Source organism: Colius striatus, chromosome 10 (genome assembly GCF_028858725.1).
Source record: "Colius striatus isolate bColStr4 chromosome 10, bColStr4.1.hap1, whole genome shotgun sequence".
Classification (NCBI taxonomy): domain Eukaryota; kingdom Metazoa; phylum Chordata; class Aves; order Coliiformes; family Coliidae; genus Colius; species Colius striatus.
The window spans coordinates 33,954,740-33,982,050 of NC_084768.1; the positions used below are offsets into that span (position 1 = coordinate 33,954,740).

At 42.0% G+C, this 27,311-nt stretch overlaps 2 protein-coding genes across 6 annotated transcripts in view; one reads left to right on the forward strand and one right to left on the reverse strand.

Moving 5' to 3' along the window:
- The window catches only part of TLCD4 (TLC domain containing 4), a 37,648-nt gene extending 32,922 nt beyond the window's left edge, over positions 1-4,726 (reverse strand). For both annotated transcript variants that reach the window (XM_062003390.1, XM_062003389.1), the window contains exon 1: positions 4,303-4,726. The gene's annotated coding sequence lies outside the window, so the exon portion shown is untranslated. The remainder of the gene's footprint in view (positions 1-4,302) is intronic.
- ALG14 (ALG14 UDP-N-acetylglucosaminyltransferase subunit) lies at positions 4,400-27,178 on the forward strand. Of its 4 annotated transcripts, none has more exons than XM_062003397.1 (5): positions 4,400-5,077; positions 5,395-5,504; positions 7,039-7,190; positions 11,750-11,872; positions 26,794-27,178. In XM_062003397.1, exons 3-5 carry the CDS (start codon positions 7,128-7,130, stop codon positions 27,022-27,024), a joined length of 417 nt encoding a protein of 138 aa, XP_061859381.1. In that variant the 5' UTR covers positions 4,400-5,077; positions 5,395-5,504; positions 7,039-7,127; the 3' UTR covers positions 27,025-27,178. The 4 variants fall into 4 exon arrangements, with proteins under 4 accessions (XP_061859381.1, XP_061859384.1, XP_061859382.1 ...); XM_062003399.1 differs by lacking the exon at positions 4,400-5,077 and adding an exon at positions 6,629-6,796 and having other exon boundaries at positions 5,468-5,504; XM_062003400.1 differs by lacking the exon at positions 7,039-7,190 and having other exon boundaries at positions 4,869-5,077.
- The last annotated feature ends 133 nt before the right edge of the window (positions 27,179-27,311 follow it).

Below are 27,311 nucleotides of genomic sequence, written 5' to 3' on the forward strand. Positions count from 1 at the left end.
CCAGAACACATCATCTCTTCTCTTTTAGTATGACCAGTTCTTTCCAGCTCCAGCATATCACTAATTGAGTGCTGGACCTTTAGAATCTCAGAAAACTGTCCTTATTTTCAACTTTTCAGCTTTCAGCAGTGAAGATGCAGAGAACCCTACATCCTAATCCCCAAATACCCTGCAAAATTCATTTAACACTATAAATAGATGTATTTCCAGGAAAGTAATTACCAGGCTCCAAACTTACTTTAGGAGTAATTTTTAAAAGGCCTTATTTGTACAGGCTGAGTGGTCAGAAGCACCTGGTGACCTCCAGGATGAGCAGTACTTGTAAGATGCGAGACAGCTGTCTCCTTCTCCTGGCTTTTTGATAGACAGAAGAACATTATTTTACATTACGTTACAGGGACTGGTCCCTGAACGTGCTACCCAGTAATTCCAGCCAGCTGCAATATATAATTTTGGTGCTGTCTCTTACAAATGTTCTTGCTTTACAAAATCACACTCTGAACGCACCCAAATGGTTACCAAGCCCTGTGTCATCACAGCTACACGCGTTAGCTTTCTAGCCACACTGGAAGATGCAGTAGGTTAAAGAAACATCTGCTGGCAGTGTGGCTCATGGCTGTTGGAGAAAAACATTTTCCCTAGAAATTGCTACTTCAATTCTGAATTTGAACATGGGTTTTAGACCCAGACAAACGTCTAAAACCAACCTGCTTCCTCCTCCGCCACATCCCAAGACTCTATACAGAGAACTTATTGTTGCCAAAAAGAGGGAAATCTTTAAATAGTGGGAGGGGAGGCTACCTCGTTTATTGAGGTGGTGTAAACTCACAACCCCTTTGCTGTCTGTCCCTGACAGCAGAATTAGTCACCACAGCACACCACTGGAAATTAAAGTGTAAAGAATAGCAAATGTGAATGGGAGAAAGAATTCCATTTTAAAAGAGAATAAATCTCATTCTTTAGGGAATTTGTTTCCTCCTTTTTGGCTGTTTAGGACAAGCAGTGTTTAAGTGTTCGCAAATGCTGTATCTTTGTGCCTAAACAAATAGCAGTCACCTTAAATGCATACATGGAAGACACCAATGTTGTTTTTGCAGAATGTAGCTGTGTTTGTGGAGCCAGATACAGCTGTCAGTATATGGCTGTATGTAGGAGATGTAGCTGTGTCTGGAAGATGTAGATATACATTGTTTGCAAAAAATATAACTGTTTACAGTATAAAGCAGATGTGACAAGGGCTAGGATAAAAGGGCCTTAACACTAATTTAACAACAAAAAAAGGTCAATCCTGTGCCGATTATAAGGATGTACTATTGAAAATCTTACTACAGGAAGGAACTAATAAATCCAAGAGGGGTGCAAGAAATCTCAAATGGCTGGTAGGAATTTGCTAGCTGGGACACCCGCTCCTGCAAGAACACTTCATAAAAGTGCTTCACTGCAGAGATTGACCTGAGTCTTTCACAAGAAAACTTGTTTGTTTCTTACATATGAGAAGCATTCTTATACCAGGAAACACAGCACTAACTGTAACATTAACATAAATATTACAGATGTTATTGATTAGAAATACAAATCAGGACTTCTAAGACTACATTCCCATAATTGTAATGACTCAAAAGAAGGTAAAACTGCACTTAGCACAAAGTAACTGAAAGTAGCTGCTGCTAAAAGGTACAAATTTTGCTACAGGTTGGCTCTGATAACATCCCAGTTCTGCCAACAAGTGAGATCAGCCAGTAGCTTATATATTTATCAGCTGCCTCTTCCATCTCATCCCCAGTTGATCCCCCACGGTCTAGTCCACTGATTTAATTCAAAACTCCTTTCCTTCCCAACAACAGAATGTTTTACAACAACAAGGCTATTACTGTTCTAGAATCTTCTAAATGCAGCTTGAAGAAAGTGTAGTATCACCACTCTTTATGCTTCTCAAAACACCAAAAAAATAATTGTTTTCTGCAGAAAATCAAATGTGCTTATATGACACATCTTTGTTTTCAAATCACTTCTCCTATGACATTAGGGTACAGAAACCAATATTTAGATACATTTAACACATGACTAAGGTTTAATGTGATAAATGGTTCCACATTACAATGTTTCCAGTGGCAAAGCCTAAGTGGCTTCTGCCCTTTTCCTCACCCAAATCCTACTACCATTTTGCTAGCTTACCTCTCAGTTGCAGTCATGTAACTGTTTGTGGAGCTGCATTCCAAGCCAAAACAAGGCAAAATTACCTCATTTAAGAAAAGTACAATCACTCTTGTTCATAGCTCTACTTTTAGAACTCATTATTAAAAGGAAAAAAAACCCCTCACATTTATTCAAAATGCCAGTTAAGAAATCAGGAATATAAGGTGTACTGCAGTTGCACAGAAAGACTCTTGTTTAACAGTTAGATTACTTACAAGTGGAATCACAGAAAGTGAGTGACCACCAGATAGCCAAAGCTGCCTACATTTCATTTAAGGGAAAAAACTCACTTTTGTTTACATTCCAAGTGCAGCCTTTCCTATCGCAGACAAAAGAAAATGAAACACAAAGAAAGTAAGCTTTTCCAGTTCAGTTTTGTTCTCACCGGTGTAACTTTCCAGGAGACATGCACGGGATGCACTAGTTAGCTTCCACAAAGAATACTCACATACGAAGAGGACAGCAGTAGGCTTTTCTTCAGAATCTTGGCTCACAGTGGAAAATGGAAAAAAATACTATAGTGTTTTATGAAAACCTTGTTTCTCCTACCCAAGAATTTCAGAGTCTGCTTTTGGACACCAGTGATCAATTATTTAGAATGAGTGTGGTTTACTTCTCCTTCAGCACTGAAGTTCAAAGCTAACTTCCTGCGTTAGCAGCAGAGGTACCAAAGACAGCCCATGTAATTGCTGCATGTACATCACTTTCTGTCAAACGACTTCTCGGGGCAAGTGCACGGCTTCCTCCCAAACAGGTTACACACTCACGTGCAGTATTAGTCATTTTACAGACTGGAGAACAGTACCTAGCACTAGTCATTGCCTCCCTGGAAGAAATCCTTTACTTCACCTGCTTCACATTATTTAGCTGAAGTGGAAAATAAGTTTTTCGTGCAAGTCTCTGTTGCCAAGATTCCAGTGCTGTTTCTCGGAATAAAATGCCTAATAAAGAGCAGGTCTTTAACACTTCTCATGATAGAGAAATAAAAGCAAAGGGAAGACATAAGAAAGCCTTGTAAAAAGAATCCTTAAGTAAAACTGTGCAAGCTCCACTCCTCATGGCAATGTGAGGCACCCTACATCACTGACATTCTTTTCATCCAAAGGCAGAAGTGGAGAAAGGTCACCACAAACAAAATTAGTATTTGAATTGCCTATGGAGCTTACTGCTTTAACATAGTAGTTTATTTTCTGAAAGAAAAGGACTGTGGTGCTTTCTTCCTCCTTCTTCTGTAATTTAGAGACTTGCATCTCCATCATCCCTAATTATTAGCTTTATGTAGCTAATTCAGTGGAAAGAAAAGCAAACCTTTTAAATTCATGCATCATCAACAGAACTATTACACCTTGTTTCCAAAAGACAACAACTATTAAGCAGTGAGGTCACTCATTTGGGTGGAAGACCTTACCATGGTTAACAGTGCTTGTAATAGCCTCTGCATAAAACAATGGCAAAATTCTGTATTGCACCAACGTAAAGAAAAACACAATGTAATCTGCAGAACTGAGCAACGGGAAACAGATTCACTGGCACAAGGTTTTGTCAAAAATGCAAAGGAAATGTTCAGCTTCCAAGGCAGGGATGCAAAGAGTCCAACTTGAACATCCTTTGAGCCAGAGAAACCACAGCAGGCAGATGCAGAATTGCAAAGTGTTCAACCTGTAGTGTTTGTGCACTTGAGGTACAGGCACACAGCTGCCAGGTTTCATATGCTTGACAAGTCATCCCATAAACCAATGGTGTCAAACCACTCAATAAAGTTCCTGAGTTCATTGATCCTGATTCATAGGCCACGTTCCCCAGCAGATAAGGACGATGATGAATATACTCTCCTCTTTCCTAGTCATAAGCTGTACTATCTTACTCTTTCTAGCAAACGACCATCTCATCTGAGATTAGCCCAATGGCTGAATCATCACCATCTCCCCAGTAAAGGTTGGACGCTGACACAGACCAAAAGACTGCTGATCCATGCTTCTGACCAAAACAAACAGCTAAAGAATCAAAATGCATAAAACCAAGAATCGTGATCGAAATACTAATGTCCTCTACTTTGGGCATTCTTGTTGGCTGTGCCGAATTGCAGCTGCCTGTAAGCATACATACCTGGATACAGCTTATGCCTGTGCATGCTTGCAGACTCCTGCAGGAATTCCGTCCGTGTCGGGGAGCCACGGGGCCGCTTCAGCACGTATTTCTCAACTTACACACGAACTAAAGCAGTTGGATCCCTCTCCAGCCGAGCGCGACCCACACAGGCAGCGGCGGGCGCGGGACCGGCCCCGCTCGCACCGCTGGCAGCGCCCGGAGCCCCGCGGACGCGGCTGGGCACAGCCGAGGCGGTGACGGACAGTCCTGCTGTCCTCACGGATGAGCGACAGCTCTGGCGAAACTCGCACCGGAGGGCGGACGCGGCCCTCCCGCTGGCGAAGCCTCACACTTTATGGCCGCTGACTCGCCACACACCTGAGGGCAACGGCGCGGCCCCGCTCCGGGCGGCCCGCGCACAGCCGCGCCGACAACGGGCGGCAGCGCCTCCCGCCCCCGCCCGGCCCCGGGCCCTCAGCGCCCTCCGCTCGCACCGCTGGCGCGGCCCGGCGCGGGGACATGGCAGGTCGCTCTCCCGGCGCCAGCACGGCGCGGAGCGGCGGCCACAGGCGCGGGGAGGTTTGAGCCACGCCGGCTGCCGTACGGCGGGACGTGCCGCCTCCCGCTTCCGCGCGGAACGGCCGCGCGGGTTCTGGCTGCGCCATGGAACCCGTCCTGCCTGTCGGCCTCCTCCTCCTGCTCTCCTTACTGCTCGTCCCCGTGGCGCTGCTGGCGAGGAGGCGCCGCGGCCGGCAGGCCCCGCCGCTCAGGCTGCTGGTGGTGGCTGGCTCCGGTGAGTAGGGGCCGCCGCTAGCGCGAACAGGCCGTGCGGCGCGGTGCCCGCCGTGAGCGCCGGGAACTACGGCTCCCGGCATGCAGCGCGGGGCGGCGTGCGGCTGCGCGCCGCGGGGCACGCCGGGAGTTGTAGTCGCGGTGGCGGGCGTGGGAACGCTGGCCTGAGGGGAGACCCGCCAGGTTCGGCCCGGGCCGGGCCCCGCGTGCCCGTGGGTTTTAAGTTCTTCATCGGCGTCTTTGTTAAGCTTCGTCTTTATTTGGGCATTTTTGTCCGTATTTACGTCTGGCGGTTTGGCTTCGGAACGCTCCCTTCAGACGGCACACGCGTGTCACCCAGGCTATCAGTGACCACACTGGCCGGGACAGACCCGCGCAGCTTCCAACACAGAGTCATTGCTGGCAGTTCAGGGCAAGGCTTTGCAAAGGTGGGTGCACCCCTTACATATGTGACATTCTGTAATAATTCTACCCAAAGCAGCGCTGTGTGGTTTACCCGGGAGTCTCACGCGGGTCTGCCACAGGCAGTGCTGTTGTCCAAGCGTGTCACCCCACACTAAGGGGATGTACACACATACCCCGCGTCACCTCCCCAGAGCTGCAAGGCAATTAATTTGCCAAAATTAGACTACCTTGAAAACTTGCAGTTGACAAATTCAGACGAGCTTTGATGTCACCACCTCGGTATCTCAGTGGTTTTTGTGCACCCACTAGCTGAGTAACAATCCCAGGATCTTTCTGCAGTCTGAGTTTTACTGGCAGTTTTATGTTTTTTCATGTCTCTTTACGTCCACCAAGGCTGGCAGTGTGCTGGCTTTCTTGTTGTCCTTTGGATTCTGGTTTGTACGTATTTGAAAAATACATAAGGTCACCAGGCGAAATAGTTCAGGAGTCGGTTGGGATTCATGTAACGTTCAAGCCTGTTCTTTGAGGTGTTTTCAAAGTGGGAGTCTCTCGCTCTTCTGTGAATACGCAGAAGATTTGATTGAAATTTGTGACAGCTTCAACAAACCATCAGTCACGAGAAAAGCCCTCCAACATGATTGAAAAATACTGCCTGAAGTTGCATAGAAAGGTGGCAAACTCTCATATCCTATGCAGCAGCATAGCTCTGACAGTTGTTTGCCAGCTGAGAGTGCTTGCCTTGTATAGCAAAGGTCTCTTAGGAGGGGAATGGCAGGGACAGCAGGAGGTAATAGGAAAACATTTAGTTTGCTATTTTGGTCTGCAGCTTCCAGCAGAGTGAAAAGTACTGCATCCAGTAAATGGCTGTGCACATACTTACAGTTGCAGTTTGATGTCAAGCCAGTCCAGCCCAGTGGGTAAGAGGTGAGGTGGCTCCTCTTTATCAACACACAGGATCTTCTCTCTCCCTCTTCCACTGTTACAGGTATTCCTACCCATTTGAGGATAGCAGTTAGAACACGTGGCTGGAATTGGACTGTTTCTTCTGCCAGCATACAGCTTTTACATGGGCACAGCTGCAGAGGGAAATTGCTGCAGATTTCAGTCTGATGAGCCGGGACAGTACAGTCTAAATCTGCCCCTGCAGGTCGTGGGACTGAACACTGGATGGTGCATCTCTGAGCTGAATCCTGTCCATCTTTCTTTTGACCACTGCACCATAGTATGGCCCTTGAGCATGGGCTACAGGGTAATTCTTTTCCCAGTTGTTCCTGCATCACATCCAGGACGTCAAACACAGATGTCTTTCTTCTAGGTAAACCTGTTTCAGTCCCATTTAACTGAAAAACTTCTGTTGACATAGCTTCAGCAGGAGCTGAGTTGTCTTCATGTTGCTTAAATAGTCTCAACCATCCTTTAACTGAACCCTCTACCATCAGAAGTATGTCACTGATAACAGTAGTACTAACAGGTTTTAGAAAGAAAAAAGAGCAATTCAGCTGAAGAAATTGAAAGCTACATTTTTTTTAATGTATTAACTGTATTTTATTTTAACAGGTGGGCACACAACAGAAATCCTGAGGTTGCTTAGCTGTTTATCAGAGTCCTACTCTCCTAGACATTATATCCTAGCAGACTCGGATAAGATGAGTGAAGCTAAAATACGTTCTTTTGAACAAGAAAGGGCTGAAATGTTCTCCAGTTCCCAGGTAACTTGTTAAATATGCTCTTGTAAGAGAAAACTAGCTTAACCTGACATTCTAATTCAAGGCATTTTGGAAGTGATTGTTTAAAAGAACATTGTTGAGGTCAGGTATTAATTTCTAGGTACTGATAACCACTTGTACTGAAGCTCAAATAAAAGTGCCATTCTGTACATACTCATCTTTACGTTTCTCAAAGCAAACTAACTAAACAATATTGATTAATGCTGTACTAGAGAGACACTGAAAATGCAAAGTAAATATAACTACAAATGGCAAATGCCATTCTTGCTACCACTTTCCAGTACCTGCCTCCCTCACCTTCTCTGTGAGGGGTTTTTACCTCCTGGTAACACGTTCATCCATTTAAAGCAATGAGGGAACATGTTTGTAGGGAAAGTGACCATACAAAGGCAGCTATCTGTTGCTCAAGAAAAGCACCCTGAAAATGCATCTCTTGATTTTGTAAACCAGCTGGCCATTGAAGTGTTATTTGCAGCTATAAAAATACCGGGGCACTGATATGGTGGGATTTGTTTCTTTTCTTTGTTGTTTTTTTAGTTTGGCATTTCCCTAAATACATCATCTATTTTTTTCAAATAAATTTTATCAAAAAATGTTTTATTTACAAAAACCTTACATGAAATTGTATTATTTTCGTGTTTCTAGACTGTGTTTTGCTTGGATTTTAATATAAAGCATCAGTTACACATGTTTAAAAAGTAGACAGTACTTCTTAATGTCTGATCGTTTTCTGACGGATGACCTGACCAAACGCTGAACTCCAAAAAATGATGGCAATACCTTGTTTATATTTGTATCAGACGTTTGCTTGCTTTGAGCTCGTTTGCTGTATGATTAACAGACAGCAGCATGGCTCAGGTGACTTAAAATGCGATCCGATGTCCAGTGAGATTAGTAGAAAGATACTTTTAATTCAGAAATTGGAAAAAGTACAGTGGAAACAAATGTTCCAACTACAAGCATCTTATCCTTTTGAGCCAGTAGTACAACATGCAGTAAATGAATCGTTTCTATGGTATTGATTTCATACGATGCACTTCGGTTGACTTCAGCAGCGCTGCTGGGACAAAAGACTGTGGGACCCGGTGCCAACGATTTTCAGAATAGACCCCTTTAAAGTAATGCAGCCACTGCCAAGGTGAGCAGAAGGCTCACTGAAGAATGACATTAAGCTTACTTACCCCATTTTCAACTGGGAAGAAAATGGTTCCTTGCCTGCCTCAAGCTGCTGAATCAAGTGGGGATGACTTAGTTTAAAATTGAGTGTGGCAGTCTCTTCTCTCACTGTGCACCAAAGGATGAAAGTTTAGTAAAGTCGTTGGAGGTATTTCCTGTTCAGAGAGATCTTGTTTGGTAATTAGAGATTCACACAGTCATAATTACTTGCCTGAAAAATGTCCAATTAAAATAATGATAATTAATTTATGAAATTGCTTAAACCCACATATTTTATTAGAAGATTACGCAGTTTTCCACTAGTTCGCTTAGTTTTGCCAAACAGCTTCCCCTTCATACTTCTCCAACTGCCAGCAGAACATGTAGTTATATTTTCCTTCAATGCTGAAAGCCAGAGGAACATTTTTGGCTGTGTTTGAGTTTGCTGTCTGGATAACACATGCTCATTTTCCTTTGGCCATTCTTTTTCCACTGAGCAAAAATATTCGGAGTGAAAATGGAAGATAAATTTTGGAAAGTAAAGGTCACACGCTTCTAACATATATTTGCAAACTTTCAGATAGTTTTGGCACTGGAGATCATCAAGCACTTAAAAATCCTGTGTTAGTAACTTCTTACAGCTTTGAGTAAATTAAAGGGAGAAGTCTGATTGCTGCAACCCGTGGTCATCGTTCTCTTCCTCATCTTGCCAAGGAAGAAAAGTTTTCCAGAACTAAGGACTGGGCAGAGGACAGATTGCAGTAATGACCCAGGAGAAAGTCAACATACTCAGTTAACAAATTAAGATGTAAAAAACCCCAAGTATTTCTCTATCTGATTTGTGGTCTAGTGCAGTTCTAAAAGCTATACAGTAATCAGGGGGAAGAAAACGAAGCCAGAATGAGCATTTTGCTTACAAGCAGGAAAGTGCTGTACCTCTACCCACTAAATATCTTGAAAAAAGAAATCCAAAGTGCCTCCTATGAAAAGTCTCCAATCCGGGTGTCACTTGCCTCTTTGTTCTCCGTTGCCCCCAACCTGTAATCACAATTGTTCCAGCGGAGTGCCCCCAGTGCTGTTACGCAGGGAACATTCCACACTCAACATAGAGAACCTGCTTCAGCTCCTGCTGACCTAGCAGCAGGAAGAAACTTGTTGACTGAACCTTATACCACTATTGTCATGTCAGAGATGAGCAGACAGATTAACTAACCTTTACATAATGCTAATCTGACCACATGTTCCTTTCCAACTAGTGTTTCATGACAGATATACTATAAAATCTTGTTCCTCAGCATGAAAAAAGAACTACACAAACCCAGTTTCTTTGCAAGCATCACAGTATATTCAGTTAAGCGTATTTCAGTAATTCCCAGCAGCAGCAGTTTTCCACCAACTTTTCCTCACATGACTGCAAACCAACAAGATTAACTAGGTAAAGGACTACATCACTGGTTTTGAAATTGCACTATCTAGGCTTGCCAGTTTGGAACATATGTCTTCACATAACATGTTTCTGACTCCATAAAAGATACAAGGAAAAATAACAATGTACATCTAAAACACAGGGGAGCAATATCAGATGAGAGGCTGGGATTGCAGAAGCATCTGGCAGTGGCTTTTAAACAACAACAAAAATCCAGTTTTCTCAGCTTAATATTCAAAAGCTGATTAACATGACATGTGACATGACATTGACACCAATAAGCAAAGATTCAAGCATGCTTCTTGAAGAGCATAGATCAGTTTGATCTTTACTTAAATTCCAAGGGTAGATCTGCAGGAAAATCACTTTCAGTTTGCCAAATACCGTTCAATACCATTCTTACAGTGAAGAGAGCATCTGAGTAGTTCCACTGAAACCTGATCTGCCTAAAACTACCTTATCATACACATATTTCTTGTAGGACTGAATACTATTCAAGGGTCTAAACTCCACTTACAGCATTTCTTTTTATCATCTGAACTCTTCCAAAGCTTTAATAAACAGAGAGGAAGTGATAACCAGAACCTTGTTGCACACAGAGCAGGGGTCATGTTTATTTTTCTACATTCTGTTGTCAGACTAATGCAATTAGTTTCAACACCTGCAAATAAAACATAAACCCCCCAGTCTGTAACATCTGTTAATGCCCAAAGAACTATATCATGATGAAACAGTGTAGTTTCAGTAAAGAAAATTAACTTCATATTCTGCATTTATGTGTTTGGCATTTTATTTTTTATTCCTTCCACCTCATATATTAAAAACGGCCACAGTTCTTGCTATTCCAGACTGATTTGTAGTTTCTATTTGCTGTACAGCTATTGACAACATTATCTTCCCTAGGCACAAGCCACTAGGTTTAAGCTGTGACAATTAGCAATGGTGTATTTGAAGTAACTGTGCAATTTTCAGTATTTATAATGATATGTAGAGCCTTTCACGCCCAAGATGAGTTCTGTCAGTTGTATAGATCTGGTGTCCTATACATAGCAAAATAGTGACCATTGTCCAGATCTTACCAGTCCCAACAACGATTAACAGAGCACTGCAGCCACTATATTTGTCTTTCATTTAAACAGTCAAAAATTTCCTTGGCATTGGGAGTGCTTTGTTATGTACCAACAGTTCCTTGTGTAGTTCCTTTGTGTCAGGGGTGAAAGCCACCTATGAAGAGTGCAGAAAGCCTAACTACTGTTAACTGCCAACAGTGTTCCAAGACAAGCAGAAAACACTGAGTTTTATTAATTTGGTATCTTTTACACACAGTCAATAATCTTTACTACTTCCTAGGGAAAGAACAAAGAGAATGATTTCTTAAGCTTACTTTTTATGTAATGACAAGTTGCCCCTTCTTGGTTCTTTATGCAAATACTTTGCATTTTTGAATATGCATCTTGCATGCCTTTTGAATACTCACTGAGTACTCACTTAAAGGACAGTGATATTTACTGTCACATTTTTAACAGCATGCACTGGACGTTAGCTGAGAAAAGCTGTTACATTTTCAGCAGTGTAAATCCGCAGAGAATGTAACCAGGCAGGAGACAGAAGCGTCACCGAATTTGGATGGCACCTGCTTAGAACTCGGCTTGTGCCTGGGTGACCACGAGGTGGGGCACTACGTTAACGTACCGCGGGTGAAGCTGCCCTGGCTGAACTCTTGGTTAACTTAGGAATGTTTTAAAGTAACATTAGAAGAGACTAAAAAAAAATAGAGCTACAGTTGCATTTCGGTTTACTGCATTGCCAGGAGTGCCAAGCCTGACACTCAGTAAGTGCCGTGCCCAACATTCCCAGACTAATTTAAAAAAAAAATAGTCACAGACAGATCTAATAACTATAGACAGAGCAACAACCTTCTTAGATAAATAACAATTCGGCTTCTTGTGCTCTCTTCCAGTTCACCCTTGATCGCATTCCCAGAAGCCGTGAGGTTCGACAGTCATGGACCTCCTCCGTGGCAACAACCCTGTACTCCTTCCTTTACTCTCTTCCTTTGACCTACAAGCTGAAACCAGATTTGGTAGGTACATTTTAATTTATTGAGAACTTGCTAATCTGCATTGCAAAAGCATTTGGAATATCAAGACATTGCAGACTGACACGTATGCTTAGATTTACAGTTCACAAGAAAGGTATTTTTGAATGTAAAATTAAAGCTGAAAGGGACATAGCAGCAATAAACCAAGCAAGAGAGAACGGGTTGCACTGCCAGTGAACCAGAGCGGCAAGTACCAGTTTCCCCTCTCAAAGTTTGCAGGTAACATCAGAGAGGGTGTCACTCCCATGTTAATGCTGGCAGAGCTAGTGCAGACAAGGTTGCATGTTCTGATAATATCTCTCCAGGACTGCCACAGCACAAGGTGTGCCTGAAACCTGGTTATCCTGTTGGCTGCTCTTGCTCCTGAAACAGTGCGACCAGTCTGGAACAGGCAGGTTCAGACCAGCCTAAATAGATACAGATTCAGTTCTTGTGCTTACATGGACTTTTCAGTGACATGCATATTTATTTAGTCTTTGTCTGACTGACATAAATTCTCTCATCTAATGACAAAAACCATCACTGCTGAAGTGGCAACTCCTCACACTGTAGTAACTTTTTCAAGCTGTTCACAAAACTGCACTCTCATGCTAATCCCAACATTTATTTAAAAATATTCCACCCACTTCACCAAGGCAGCAGCATTCGGAGTTGTCAGGTTATGGAACTAAAATACAGACAGCTGGTGGATTCAGTTTTGCACTGATGCAGCACTCAAAATGTAGTGTACTGGCCTCCCAGGTTTAAGTCCTGCAGTTCTCTAAGGTAAATTTTGGTTAAAGCTGGCTTTTTGCTAGAGCTGTTGTCATTGTAAGGGGTCAGTTTTCCAAACTTGATTTTTTTTAAAAAAGGCATCATTTTAGTGGGATTTCAAATTAATATTTTTGGGGGTTTTAAGTATTTTAGTGAAACCTGTAAAAACTCACACATTTGCAAGGTTATTTTTTCATAATTAAGGGGCAGCATATCTACACCCACAGAGGATGTGTGTAAGCAGACACTTTTAGTCTCTCACTGTATGGCCAATTCCAAAGAGGCTCATAGACAGTTGTGATATTTTGAATGTTTAGAGAAGCTGCTGTGAATAATTTGATCTCATTGTTGTCAACAGTACTGGTCAGTTCCTATCAGATCAAAAGTTACTTTGCTTTCTCAGCTTTTCAGAACAGTTTAGTGTGCAGAATAACAGAAGTAGCTTTTTACATTTCTTATTTTTTAAGGCTATGCTGAAAGCTGGAGATAAAGTTACTAGGGCAGAGAAGGTGGCATAGTATTCTTTCTACGGCGATTTGGGAGGGGGCGTGGACAGGAATAGTAGAGGGATGTTTACATGAAGCAGATAGAGCAAAGGTAGGTAACAAAAGAAGTCACTTTGCTATGGCACTGGTTTCAGTTCATGAGTATACTTTTTAACCTACTACTGCAAAGGAAACTGACAGGTAAATATTACTGTGTAGCTTCATGTATTACCCAAAGTGTCAACAGGACATGTCATAGGAGAAGAGCAGGAAGTTACTAATCTAATTTCTTGGTTTCTTTGTTTACCAGAGGAATTTAAAGTGACAGTGTTATTAGAAGCAGTGTTGGAATTGACAAACTGTGATAAGCTGTCAAAAGCCTAATGCTTTGGAAAAAAAAAACATTTGTCCTTGTAAAGTTAGGGATATATTTGAGTACGGCCTGTAAGCCCTTTGCAGTGCTTAAGGGAACCACTGACTCAAAAGGTATCCAAAGAGCCCTTACCCATGACTGGAGAAGGGCTGGAGGGGAGTTCCCAAATACTTTTTTGCCAGTACCGTTGTCAGCCAGAGCAGTAGCTGGTACCACCTCTGGCAGAGGCATTATGCCAAACTTCATAGCACTCAAAAGCTTCTTGCATGCTACTACCTATGTGCATATCTTAGTGAAAGGATTCTGTAAAATACTGTAAAAGTCAGAGAGCTGTAAAGGTTTCAAAATGCTTACCAAAGGAGAGTGATTCAGGGATTAAAATGCCTCACGTTTCCAGTGAAAAGATTCTGTGTGGTATGTGAAACGACTGGTAGTATTTACTTACCTTTAGAAGAAAATGTCTGTGGTGAATCGCAGCTCCTCCTGCTCTTGGCACAGTGTAATACTTAGTAGTTTAAAAAACTAGAAAGAGTGGGACAAATGCTGGCATTTACAGGACTCATCTATTACTTTTGACATGGAAATCAACACCCAAATTTAGAAACAAGCACAGTATTACATCATGCTGAGAGCTTCGCATTTTTGAACAGTAGAGCTTATGGGTACTGTACATTCTCCATCAGGGAACTGTTTCTGTTTAAATGCAGGAGGGAAAGACAACTTTGAATTGCTTCTAAGTTACTTTTAGGTTTGTCAGAAATATGTGCATGTTTGAAGGAATGACTGAAGTCTTCCAGACACACAAAAGCTGGGGGGAAAAAAGCAGAAATGTTGCAGTTGTCAAGGAATGCAAGACAAGAGAAGTACTGCAAAGGGAACCCAAAACCATTAGGTGCACAAAGGCAAGATTTGGAGCAGATAGGCTTAGATTGGTTTAAGTAGCATATCTGTGGAGCTAAAATAGCTGTAAAGGGGAAGTAGCAAACCTAGCTGCTCAGGAGTTGCTTTCTATTGCTTATTTACATGAGCACTGAGTCTCATTCTGTATCTCACACTGATATTCTGGCAAGGCTTCTTAGTTTACTTTCCACAAGAAAGCAGATCCATCTAACCCTTCTTCAAGATAGTGAGTTCAGAAAGAACTGAACAACTTCCAGGAGACCTTTACTGTCTTGCAAGACTTGACCCAGGCTTGCAACAGCCCCCCCAGAGATTAAAAAATGTAAAAATTAGCTTAGTTGTTCAGTTTGATATCAAGAGGCCTGTGTCTGAGTTATGAACATCTTGCACTCTGCAGAGTTAAGCCCTCTCAGTGACATCAAACCAAGCAACAAAATTAAGACGTCAGATGTGATGATCAGCTTGTGTTCCTGTAGCCAAGAATTATAGAAATACAGATGTCAGAGTGTTTTGCAAGCACGTCTGTGCTGGGCAGTTTTAGGCTTCCTATGCAGAGGTCTAAAATCCAAGGACAGCAAGGCCTGTGTTGGCACACTACCTATACCTCCCTTCCCCCAGAAAAGCATTTTAAACCGTTAGTCAGTTGCAGCCAGATTTATTGTGCTGTCAGACATAGCCTCAAAGACAGCAAATTCCTACTGTGGAAATAGACAGCTGGTCAGAGAAGAGAGACTTTTATTGCCTTCCTTGGGAGAAAAGCTGGGAAGAAATGCAGGGCCGGAATAAGATGTTACAGCTATCATCTAGGGAAAGATGCAAATCTTGTAGACAGTTACAGAAAATTAGACAAGCTGCACAGCGATTTTTCCCACAGATAGACAAAAAATTACTGAATCTTACATAATTTGAGGTCCAAGGAGGAGCTGAACTCATGTTACAGCCTTCCTATAATATGCTTGAAGTCAGTCAGTCAGTAGGTACAAGTTCAAAGGAAACTGGTCTTTACTTCTCTTGCTGCTTAACGGAACTATTGTCCTTTTTGTCTCTGGGCCAGTTTGCCAACCCTGAAACCAGGCCTCCAGGTGATCCAACCCTTCGCCTGGGTTGTCATTGTTCCAGTCATTCTGGTGTACTGGAAATTCAAACTGAAAATAAAGGATACATGTGCACCACACAGCGGAAAACTTTACAGAGATTGCATCCAGTCCCTGTTTTCAGAAGGGCTGTGTAATTGGGTCAGCAGTTTGCTCCCCTTTAATGTAATTAAATTTCACCTAGAACTGTGCAGAAGTGCTGTGTAAAAGCTCCATTCATTATTGGTTTGTGCGTCCTGGACTCTTAGGACCAGACTTTTCTTTGGGTTTTTTTGCTTCTCTGGGGACACTTCTCAGCAGTTCCTACTGCCTCAGTGCCCCGTGGAGCCTGAGTTATTTTCAGATCACTGCTGTTTGGAAAAGCCTGGGTTGAATCAGGCAAAGAAGGCAGTCCTTCCACATTAGGGCCTGCTTCCCGTGGGAAGTCTGTAGTAAGAAGTTTATATTTGCACAGCAAGTACAACGGGCTCTGCTATCTCCCTCCCCACCAGCTGTCAGCTGAATGGGTCTCCCCTTTTCAAACTTCTGGAAGCCTGAAACCTCACAGCTGATTAAGCTTCCAGAGTCTAATGATTCTTTTATGACTGCACGTCCCATCAGACATGCCTGGTCCCCCAGCTGGTTAAAGTCACTACAACAAGCCTCTGGAGTTGTTACAGAAGTGTTCACACAGCAAGCTATATGAAAGAAGAGAATTATTTCTTGTAGCTAAGATTTTCCATTATTTGTGCCCTGCCCAAAATGTCTTAAGTTCATAGCACTTTAACAAATTGCTGTGACGAATAATAGGTTATTGTCCCTTCTATCACAGTTCTTAAAGAACTTCAGGGAGAGCTACAAGATCTGGGTGGTGGCATTTTTTTCCTGCATTCACTTCATAACAAGTGAACTTTGTATACTGCAGTATTGAGACTATCTGGTGTGTTCTTTTGTATACTGAGTCTTTCCACTCTATTTGTAATTCTTTTGGACCTGATTGATTTTATAACATGTCTGATCTACTTGTTTTTTCCTCTATAGTCAAAACAGAGAGGTAAGAGTGAGACCATGAGTGATAAATTATATAGTCTGAAGCTCTTCAAATCAGTTACTGTAAAGCTGAGTTGTAGCTCTGCTCCTTCTATGACTGCCAGTTAGACTTGCCTACATAAACACTACGTTTCAGAGGGAGGGTAGAGGGAGAATAGAAGTAGCAATAAAGGTGAACTGAGATCCTAGCTTAGATTTAAGCAGAGTTTAAATTAAAGATGGATCAGACTTAACTCACGACCTGTCAGGATCATTATGAACCTCATGAACACCCTGGTCACACTTCACACTTGTTAGGAAACATGGTTTCAAGTAAACAGTCTCATTAAACCTGACCCCTGCACCAGGCCATTGGTATGCAGATACAGATTGCCAACACCTCCAGTTTTTCATTGTGAAGGCATTTCAGGCAGGTACTTGATGCAGATTCTTGCTATACCAACTGCAGTGATTTGGCAGTAGTCTCAAAGATGTTTATATACATATTAAGTATCTGTTTTAGCTGACCTAAAATACCACTTTCAAGGTCTAGTTAAATGAATGCTTGACTAATGAAAGACACGTTGAGATTTGCAATTAAAGGCTCATTTTAGGCTGCTGTAACACATATGATTGTATTTCACAGTCTTTTAATTTCTCTCTTCCCTTTGAGTAGAAGCTACTATAAGCAGCAGTGCTTTTTCATATTAAGAGATGAGAGAAGCCCTTATTTTTAAGCAGTCCTTAAAAGGTTAGATGGCTTTCTCTCTGACCAAGAAATTTTAACCAGGTTCAGACTGAACCAAGGTGACACATAAAACTGCAGCAGCTTGCTGAAAACCAGCTAGTAGCCAGTGTTTGTGTCTACAGATGTAATTCAGTAACTACCATTTCATTTACTTGGCAAAAGACTTGTACTGAACTGGTTTATGTCCAACTTTTTCATCCACACAAAGTCAAATCTCCTTTGCTTCCTACTAAGTTATGATCAGCAGAAACCCACAGATCTGCTCTGTGGTTGTGTACGTAGGGCATTAGTTTATTCTCTAGCCTGCGTCTTCCTCAGTCATCTTTTTTTAACCAGCCTTCTCCCCACCTCACACAGTTTTTCACAAGACTCATCGACGCCACTATTTCTTGATGCAAACTTCTGTCAGAGATCCTGATATTTGGTTGGTCTCACTGCCTGTCTGGGTGCTCATGTAATGCTTTGATAACCAACACTAATGTTCTAGCAGACTCAAGCACTAGTGTCACTTTCCTACCTATCATTTATTATTATCTCAATTAATCAGTCCTGTGTTTTTCACGTTACATTTGGCAGCTAGGCCGGGGAGCGTGCTGGGCTCATGTGTTCTGATCTGCTTCCACATACTGCAGAAGCATTATCTGTATGGATGGAAACTGCCACTCCAAAGGCTTTTGAATCCCAATGACAGACAGTTTTCAGCTGAAGCACAGGGGCAACTTGAGTAGGGTGCCTAAGGTTAGCTTAGTTAAAAATAAAAAAGTCAAACTGGCATGTTTCTGTGTCCAAATCTAGATTCTCAGGCTTTCTTCACTAAGCTGTTGCCTAACTTCTGAGGCTCTTAATGACCCCAGTTATCTTTCTTTCATCAGTAGAGCCTCTAGGCATACCTGCAAACAGACCCGAGCTGTTTAACTCACTGCATTGTCAGATAGTCACATGCATAGCTGAACTGAGCTCTTGCTGAGTTCCAGAGACTGGAAGCTTCCCTCACTACTTTGCATGTGGATGCTGATTCAAATCGCATCAACTGGACCCTTTCCCTTGTCTCCCGCCCCTGAGGACACTGGTGTAGTAACTCCAGGTCAAGCCACTTCAGTGCCCAGAAGGCAGAAGTGACAATGCTCAGCAAGGCAGAAGTGACAATGCTCAGCGCTGTTACAATTAAATCCTCTTGTGAAATCTAGTTGCTAGTGGTTTTGTGGAACCTCTCCTTTTCTCCCATGGAAATATGTTTCCCTTTTCCCAAGCTTTAGTAAGTTGAGAGCTGGGGAAACAAAGGAGTTGGTGGTGCTTCTCAAAATATTTCATTCTCTGGTTAAAGTAATACTCGGGAGGAAAAAAGTAGCACACATTAGCACAAATTAGCACACTGTGTAGTTAAGCCCTTGTTCTTCCAGTCCTCTCTTCCCCATTCTAGCATTCACTGATCTTGTTTATCCTAGCTAGGCAATCTGCCTGTAGGACCACACACATCCTCGCTTGTTTTGAGGAACACCTCACCTACTGTGAGTATTGTATGATACTAGCAGTGCGAACCATACCAACAAGGTACACAGAAGTGGGCTGGAAAGGTTTTCATGGCAATGCTAGAGCTGCTGACCAGCCTGAACACAAGCTGATGCTATAGAGCACTAGAACTGTCTTTTTGCACCTCTGATGATTCAAGTAATTTAGACAGTAGCAGATGAAAGTGTACTCAGGTACAATTCAATTCTACCTTAATTACCTGATTTGCATCAGACTAGACATCTAGATTTTGTCCTGGCCTGCATTCTGCAGGTGAGTTCAAACAGCAACAGGGGATGAAGTTTTAGCTGGTTGTATTTTTCAGGTTGTGGAGGGAAGTGAACTGGATAAGATCTTCATTACCCAAAAGAGTAAGGCGGTAGGTAATGACCTTTGCATTGTCCAAACAGAACCTGTTTCATCTCTGTCCCCACCAGTGGCACCAACAAGGAACAGTTAGGAAAAGTTACAGCTTTTTTTAGAAAAAGCTTAAAGGAAATTTAAATATTGTAAACTCAAGGTTCAAAACTTGAGCTTGCAGACATGCTAAAGAGGTAAACTAGCCAAATCTGTAACGAGGACACTCCCTCCCCCATGAGTCGGTATTTGAGGGAAAGAGAAGTTGCTGTCTCTCTTAAATGCTCTGGCTTTTTGTTTTCTGCTTGCCAAGTAGATTTGTATTTCCCTGGAAGAGATCTTACTTGTAAGTGCATCACCTCCCCGTAGGTGAACAAAGTATCTCTTGCAACCATTTAGAGTTACTCATTTATGAAGAGAGTTGCAGGTTTTTTTCCTCTGTGTGCAGCACAGGCTTCAGTTGCCAGCAAAGTTACAAGCAGAAATTGATTCTTAAAGGTATGGCCTGCCACGTCTGAGCTGTTTTTTTTAATTATATGCCAAAGAGAACAGCAGTAAGAAATTATCTTATTCTCAGAATATGCTGCCAAATCAAAATGCACAATAATGAAACCCAATACTCTCGGTACCTGGAGATCTTCACTGAGAAGGATATACAGGAACCTGCGTGCATACTCCATGAGGACTAAGTTACTGTTTTCCTGGTATTAAAGGGGAAAATATTGATGTGAGAGAAAGTAAGTGCTGTGCCACAAATATTCTGGTGAATCCACAGCTGAGCTGTGAGTACAACCCTGGCGCTTGCCTCTCCAGGCTTGCATCTCGAGCTCATAAGGTAAATATATTTCAGTTAAAGTTCAAGGCATTTGGTTGCTGATGCTTTTATTAGTTTAATTCTACAGTTAAGGCATCTCCCATATTAAGAGAGCTGGTCTCACAGCTGCAGGGCTGTAGTGCCATTTGGGATACGCTGAGCAGTCAGCTGAACCAGGCCCTTGGGAATCATGGGGCACAAAGTGGGAACAGCTGAAACCAGGAAACTAGATGACAGCTGCCTCAGTGGGCAGCACTCAGTACTGCTCCAGGTGAAGGAAAACAGTGTTCAACTGGATACTTCACCTTATAAGGCATTAGATTGAAGTTTTCAAAACAGTAAGATAAATACTAAAAACAAGCAAGTGCTAATGAACTCATGAGGTGCTTTAATTTACATAGCAGAGTGCAAATGACATCACTGCAGATTCTCTCTTCCTGTGCCACAGAAACACAACCATCCCCCAGCAGAACAAGAAAAACACACAAACAAAACCATTCTTTGTCACCCTCTGAAATCATAAAAGGCATATAATCCTGAAGTGGCAAAACTCCTAGTTCCAACCTGATCTGTGCAGGAGCCCAAAACTAGCCCCACCATAAAAATGAGTATGTTAGTATGATTTTTCTTTCAGTTTTCCTTTCAGTGTCCAAGCACCTCTACCCAGTTCTCACTAAACATGACTGTTCAGTTTCCCTGTCATAGGAATTCTTCTCTGCCCCGTGTCCCTTGTTTCTGAAGGATCCTTCAGATTATTCTACCATCGTATTTGTAGTTTCGTGAGGGCAGCTTTCTGTGAGTCGAGACAGTGTCTTCTGCCCCCTGGGAGGTTTTGATATTTGTATGACATCTGCCACCTTTCTGAAAGGTTTATTATTTTTGTCTGCTGTTGTTTCTACAGTTTCTTACAGCTGACTTCTGTAAGGTTGCCACGTATTGCAAATTGCTGTTGCACTTGATTTTTGTTCCCCATTATATAAAAGTCCAGTTATCAACAACACAACATTTGTCTGTCTGCCATCAGCTAAAGCCACCAATGAAAATATGTAGTGCATAGATTACAGTCCTTTTAGCTGCTTTCTCTAATTGGAACATTTGCTGGCTGACCTTTGAAAACTCATTCCAAAGCCAAAATTCACTTTGCCTAGCAAGGTGAAAAACTTGTAAAACTTAGTCCAAATAGAGAAACTGCAGAAAATACCTCTATCTGAGGAGTTTTGTCAGATCTGTAGATGGTCAAAGCTGTTCATCACAGCTCAGTGAGACTGATTTATGCTTCTCCTTTTTCCTCATAAAGGAATTAAGGGATTTGTTTGAGGGGTTTTTTTGGGCTTTTTTACAATGAAGCCTTATCTGCAAACAAGCAAACTTTAAAGTGTCTTCTATGAGAGTGTGGCAGTATAGTCATGCTTTAAAACTCCTTTTTCTTCTGTGATAACTTTTTCTCAATTGCAGTCCAAACTGGTTTCCCACTTTCTCTCTTCCATACTTTTAGCTTTTTATCCTCCTTGCCTTCCTTAAAGTATTGGGAACAGCTATTCAAATTTGCTTGGCTTTTCTGACAAGCCTCAGAGATATCTTCTGGACTTTCCTCTCTTAACAGACTGAATGGCTATTTTTTGTTCCCAAATGTTAGGCAGCCATTGAAATGAAGTATTTTATGAACAACAGGTGAATTTTAGCAGTCCATCAAAAACACTAACAAAAGAAAACTATTACTAGATCAGAACCTTTAGGCCCACACTTGTTCCCAAGAAGCAGAAAATACCTAATTGGGTTTCTTCCCTACATTACACAAATATACAGAGATCATGCAGTTAACCCAGCTTGAGTCAGTGTTTTATCACTCCACTTGTCTTTGCCTCTTTTAGCAGTTCTCTATCACCAACATCTAGGCCCTTATTCCTATCTCAACTAATTTAGCACTATGGAGAAGGGAACATAACCAGGACTAAAGAGACCTGAGCAATGTACTAAACATACCCCCAGAGGCAGCTCCGTACCTGGCAAGCAGCACAGCCTGCAGTTCTCAGGCATGCATCACCCTGCAACAGCATCTCCACAAACCTGCCCAGCCCTAGGACACCCAGCAATTTATCGGCTCTTGTCCAGGTGGCTGAGGCCAGTCTCCGTGTGAGGCATCAAGAACAGCAGGTGTTCACAGTTTGTTTTGCAAAGCAAATCTCACATTAGTTTTCCACTTTCTATTAAGTTTAGGGGGACTTACGTTGTCCTCCCTTTGATGGCAGTACTCAAATGCTTGTTCATTAAAGACACTCAGCACATGTATGTTCACGTATTTATGAGAAAAACTGCAAGTTTCCTGCTTTACTCATTTCTGTTGTAACCAGTGGCCTGACATTTAATCCCAGCAAAGCTGTGAGCTCTGCTTTCAGTGTCTGAGCTGGTAAATGTCACTCTGCCACAGTGCTGCATTCACCAACTCTAAAGCAGCTTTTATCAGCGGTGGTGGCATGTGCCAGTATTCCCAGCGTGCCAGACTGCTGGCTTAGCTTGTTTTCTTTCAACAGCAGTAGAAAATATCTGAAACAAAAAGACAAGAACTATTCAATTTTGATATGAAATAGATTTAGAGAGGAAGTGCTAAGTGTTGTATTCTGATTCTCTACTTTAAAAACTATTAATACACAGATTGATTAGTGTATTGTACTGTTTGAAGTCTGGTTACGCTGAATTTGTAGAAGACTTTAGTATGATGGGTTTAGTTTATAGGCCTAGCTGTGAAGGCAGGCAGCAAGTGAGCCAATTTGACAGGTAGCTGGACATTTCTTTGCATTAGAGGCACATGTGTACAGACCTGCAGCACTGGCTTCTGGAATATGATCCCTTATGGCTTGTTGGCAGCCAAGTTAGACAGCTCAGTGATCAAGAAAGTCGATGGGCAGTTGCAGCTCAAGAGATCACAAAGGTTTGGTGCTGCTTCACCAAAGAAGGCTGAACCAAGTAAACTAGAGATCTTCGGAGACATATCTCAGGCAGCTTCATAGCTAAAGTAAATAAATATTGGGAAACATTTACCCGGAATGTCTGGTTGATGTTGTAGAGGCCCTGGTCCCTACTTGCCCAACAGAAGCCTGCTTCCTCTCCACAGCATACTAGTGATTGCCACTGGATTTCCTGAGAGGTACTTGTTTTCTTCTGGAGGGAGAAAACAAAAGACTTAGCTTTTTCAAGGTTCTCCAAAAGTTACTTTTGAACAGTGCAGGACAGCTTATCTTCTCTTACATGTTTAAGGAAGGCTATAGGTGACTCAGTTCCTTTCCACCATCAACAAGTTCATATGCTGGCAGGAGCTGAACACAGCAGCATTTCCAGTTCATAGATTCTGCATTGGTTCCTCTTTACAAAGTTCATGCTTCTTTCCTCAGAAGTTCCCCTGTATCCCTTGATGAGTGTATGATGTTGGATTACAAGCAGCGTGAATACTGGTCTCTCTTCCTGCTGATGGTGTGGGAAGGAGTAAGTAGTACTGGTCAGACCAGATTTTTGGAGGGGGATTGCCACTGACACCTGAGCAACTGCACCAGTTCCAAGTACAACGTGTCTCTAGACACGCACTGAGGGTTAACTGAAGGTTAATTTTTAATGATCAGGAAGATTGATTAAGTGTTCTGACTTACAGATCATGACCCCACGTTCAGATAAGGATCTCTTTGTCTGTTGGCTTCAGCAGGTTTGCATCAGGTTATCTTTCAGGGGACAATTCCTAAACCCAAGCATTTTGGAATAGGAACATATATAGTCAGAGTATTTTATGGGCATGTTACATACAGAGATCCTATAGAGCCACGTCTGCCTTGTCTTGTTTGAACCAATATGTGTAGAAGGGGCAAGAGCAAAGGATGAGACTTACCATCAGGTCATGATTTTTAAGAGATACCTAGCCCATCATTTTCCTGATCCTTTTTCTCCATGTATGTACTTTTCCATGAATCAAAGGGCATCTCAGAAGCAGTTTACAAGTTATAAATAGTCAGTGGAAGGTATAAATTGAGTGCATCATACCAAAACCTGGATAAAGTAAATGTATTTTTTTATTATTTTAATTTTAATTGTTGCTTTTCTGGTTTGCATCTCAGCAGAGCAGTAAGAGCAACTCATTGTGGCCTCATTGTATAGATTCACAAGTCCCATTTACTGTTATTTCATTACGTGATCTTCTGTGAGTACACTCAGTTTGGAATTCATTCCAGCATTTTCCTTGGTGTGTGTGTCTAGACACAAGAATGCTAAGTACCAAAAGGACTGGGAGGCAGTAGGATGAAGTGTGTGGCACAGTGGCTTGATGTAGACTGGGATTGTAATAATTCAGCTTTTTATAAAACCCAACCTACAGTTCTCAAGTTCCTGGCTGAGGAGAATGTTAGGATGTCTGCCTGACCTGAATCATACCTGAACTGCTGCTCTTTTATGTAAGACTATGGCAAGTCTTACAAATAAGTCAGGGACTGAGGTGAAAATCTCTCCTCGCTTTAGCCAGCGGGATTGAGCTTTCATGGTAGACAGAGGCTAAGGGAGTGCAGAGCCAGCACAAGCCCAGCAGGAAGATGAGTGGAAGGGCTCCTGGGAACGGGGATGCAGAGAGAGATGAATACTGGAAATCACAAAGAAAACCAGGGAGGAGAGAGTGAGTGGGAGACACCTTGGAAGGCTGAGTGCAATACACAGAAACATGGAAATGGGAGACACTGGGCATAGGACAGGGGTGAGGGTTGTAATGCAACAGAAAAAGGGCTTGGGGATCAATGATGAGGAGACAATATTTGTTCTCCAGGTAATATTTGTTTCCTTTGCTAAAGGAAAGGGGAAGTGGAGTTTATCAGGGGTGCACATTTTCATCTGTTTGCTTAAAGCTGAGTTTTAAATCTTAAATCAGTAGTCAGACTGAATATTCAACTCACAAAACAATAGATAAAAGAGTAGTAAATAAGGGGGTTTTTTTACTGTTTTGGTGCTTCTTGTGCACTTGTCTGAAACAGACTAGATTCTGCAGCAGGGACCCTAGTGAGTTTTGCCCGCACTAGAAGGAGAACACTCCAAGTTGTTTCCTATGCCTATGTTTACACTACAGTAACAAATGTTACTACAAACAGAGATACCTAAAGGTGCCTTAGTTACCAGTAGCCATGTACCAGCAGCACAATCAATGTCAGTGCAAATTAATCAGACTTATCGAGAAATAGGGCAAAATGCATGGGTTAGTTCACAGGCATGGAAAAGTCTCTTTGAAAAGCTGAAAGGCAGCGTGTGTGGTTGGTTAATGTCCTTGCTTGTCAAGCCAAATGGATGGAACCAAATCTTCCTTCTCAGCAGACTGTGGAGTAGGTTTTAAAGTGCCAGCACAGATTCTCTTGAAATCCTGTTCAACAGGAGGTTTGAAACTATAGCATATTACTCTGACTTTAGAAATCTAGTATGCAGAGTTGATGTGTTCAGCTGCTTTGCTTCTTAGCTATAAGACTGCTAATATAACAGAGCTGCACTTTTTTGAGACACGTGCTTGTGGTGGTTGATATGTAAAATTTGCAGATGAAGACAGTCCACAGCACGTTGCTTGTAAGGGACTTTCAGAAAATGTCAGCAAGTCTTGCAATAATAAATATTTCAACTAATATCAACAATGAAATCAGGATAATTTTACCTGCAGCATTACACTCTGTTGATTCAGATAAGAAATCACTGCACTACAAACATCACATACCCAAGAGAGATTCCTGAGGCCATTTTAAAGGAAAAGTACAGGTGACAGGGTTTGGAAGTAGTAGCACCCAAGCTGCTTTCAGCTGAGGCAAGGGATCTTGCCACAAAGGAAGGAAGAAACCATTCTGAAATGACTGCTACAGCCCTGAAACAGAAACTCTGGTTTATTTATTTCTTTGTTCTCCCACCCATATTTCACCTTTCACAAGCTGCAGGACTTGGAACAAAAACAAGCAAACAAAAAAGTGAGTTTATAGGATAGAGGGCCATGATTTTACAAAAGGACTCTTTACTTCCACGTAACCCCCAGCTGTGCAGCAAAGTGCAGATTACATGATAGTAGTTAAATTTGGTCAGAAATTCCTTGCCTGAAATCATTTTTGACACTCAAGTACAGTGCCTAATACACACTGGTTTAAATCTTTTAAACAATGTGTTTTCCAGTCAACCAGTGTCTAAACATGAAAGATCACTTTCTTTCACTGTTGACATCTGTAAGTGAATTTGAGATCCTCTGCTACAAGGACACGACGTGTATTTACCAGAACACTTTCCTTCTGTACGTGTGTTTCTGTGTTCTACTGTTTAGTAGAAGGGAAAAAAAGCAAAAAACCCAGCCGCGCATAGCAGCTCATAGATCCTGATGAAGGTCCTAATTCATCAACACATTCTTGCTGAACTCTCAAGTGTTTTGCTGACTTAAGACAAAGTTCAAGAGGTTTATAACTGGATCCCAGGTTTAGTAATCCTAATTAAACTTCTTTGGCCTTATTATGCCTTCATCTGTGCCCAGATCTCGTGATTGATACAACACAAAGCTGTGACAGAGATTGGAAGCCGGTTTAGTTATATCCCCATGAATCGAGGAATTCTGCTTCCTACATAGAAACTAACTGTGCCATCTCAGAGCTCTTCTCCTCCTTGACATGAGAAGAAGGATGGCACCTACTTTGAAACAGTGTCTTTTGTTTGCCCCAATCCACACACCCTTTTTCTTTTCATATTCACTTGCCACTTCTATTTTAAAAGACATCTTTGTAAGTTGTTTTTGCAAATGTAATGTTAGAGTAGACACACTTTTAATTCTTTGCCATGTGAAATAACTCATGTTTTACTTTCGTAACTGTTTCATCTCTTTTAGATATTGTGCAATGGGCCAGGAACATGTGTTCCTGTCTGTGTATCTGCTCTTCTTCTTGGGCTGCTAGGAATAAAGAGAGCCATCATTGTGTACGTAGAGAGCATCTGCCGCGTGGAAACTTTATCCCTCTCTGGAAAGATTCTTTACTACTTTTCAGATTATTTCATTGTTCAGTGGCCTGGTCTAAAGGAAAAATATCCAAAGTCAGTGTATCTTGGTCGAATAGTGTAACACCAGAAGACAAGCTTTACTTGAAATAAACTCTGCAAGCTCCTCACTGAAGAAATGAATTCTGTAGCAATTCCTTTTCAAGGATTCCTGCTAAGAAATTTGGCTGGTCCAGCAAAGGGAGTCAATTATAAAGCTGTTGCTACATTTAATTGTATTTGTGTGTAGTTGTATTTATCACCATCATGTAGATCTCTTCACCAATACCCCATAATGACCTTAAGTGTATGCTGCCTCTGTTTTCATCTAGTTTTCCTGCTATGTGAATGGCAATTTTTGTCTACAAATAA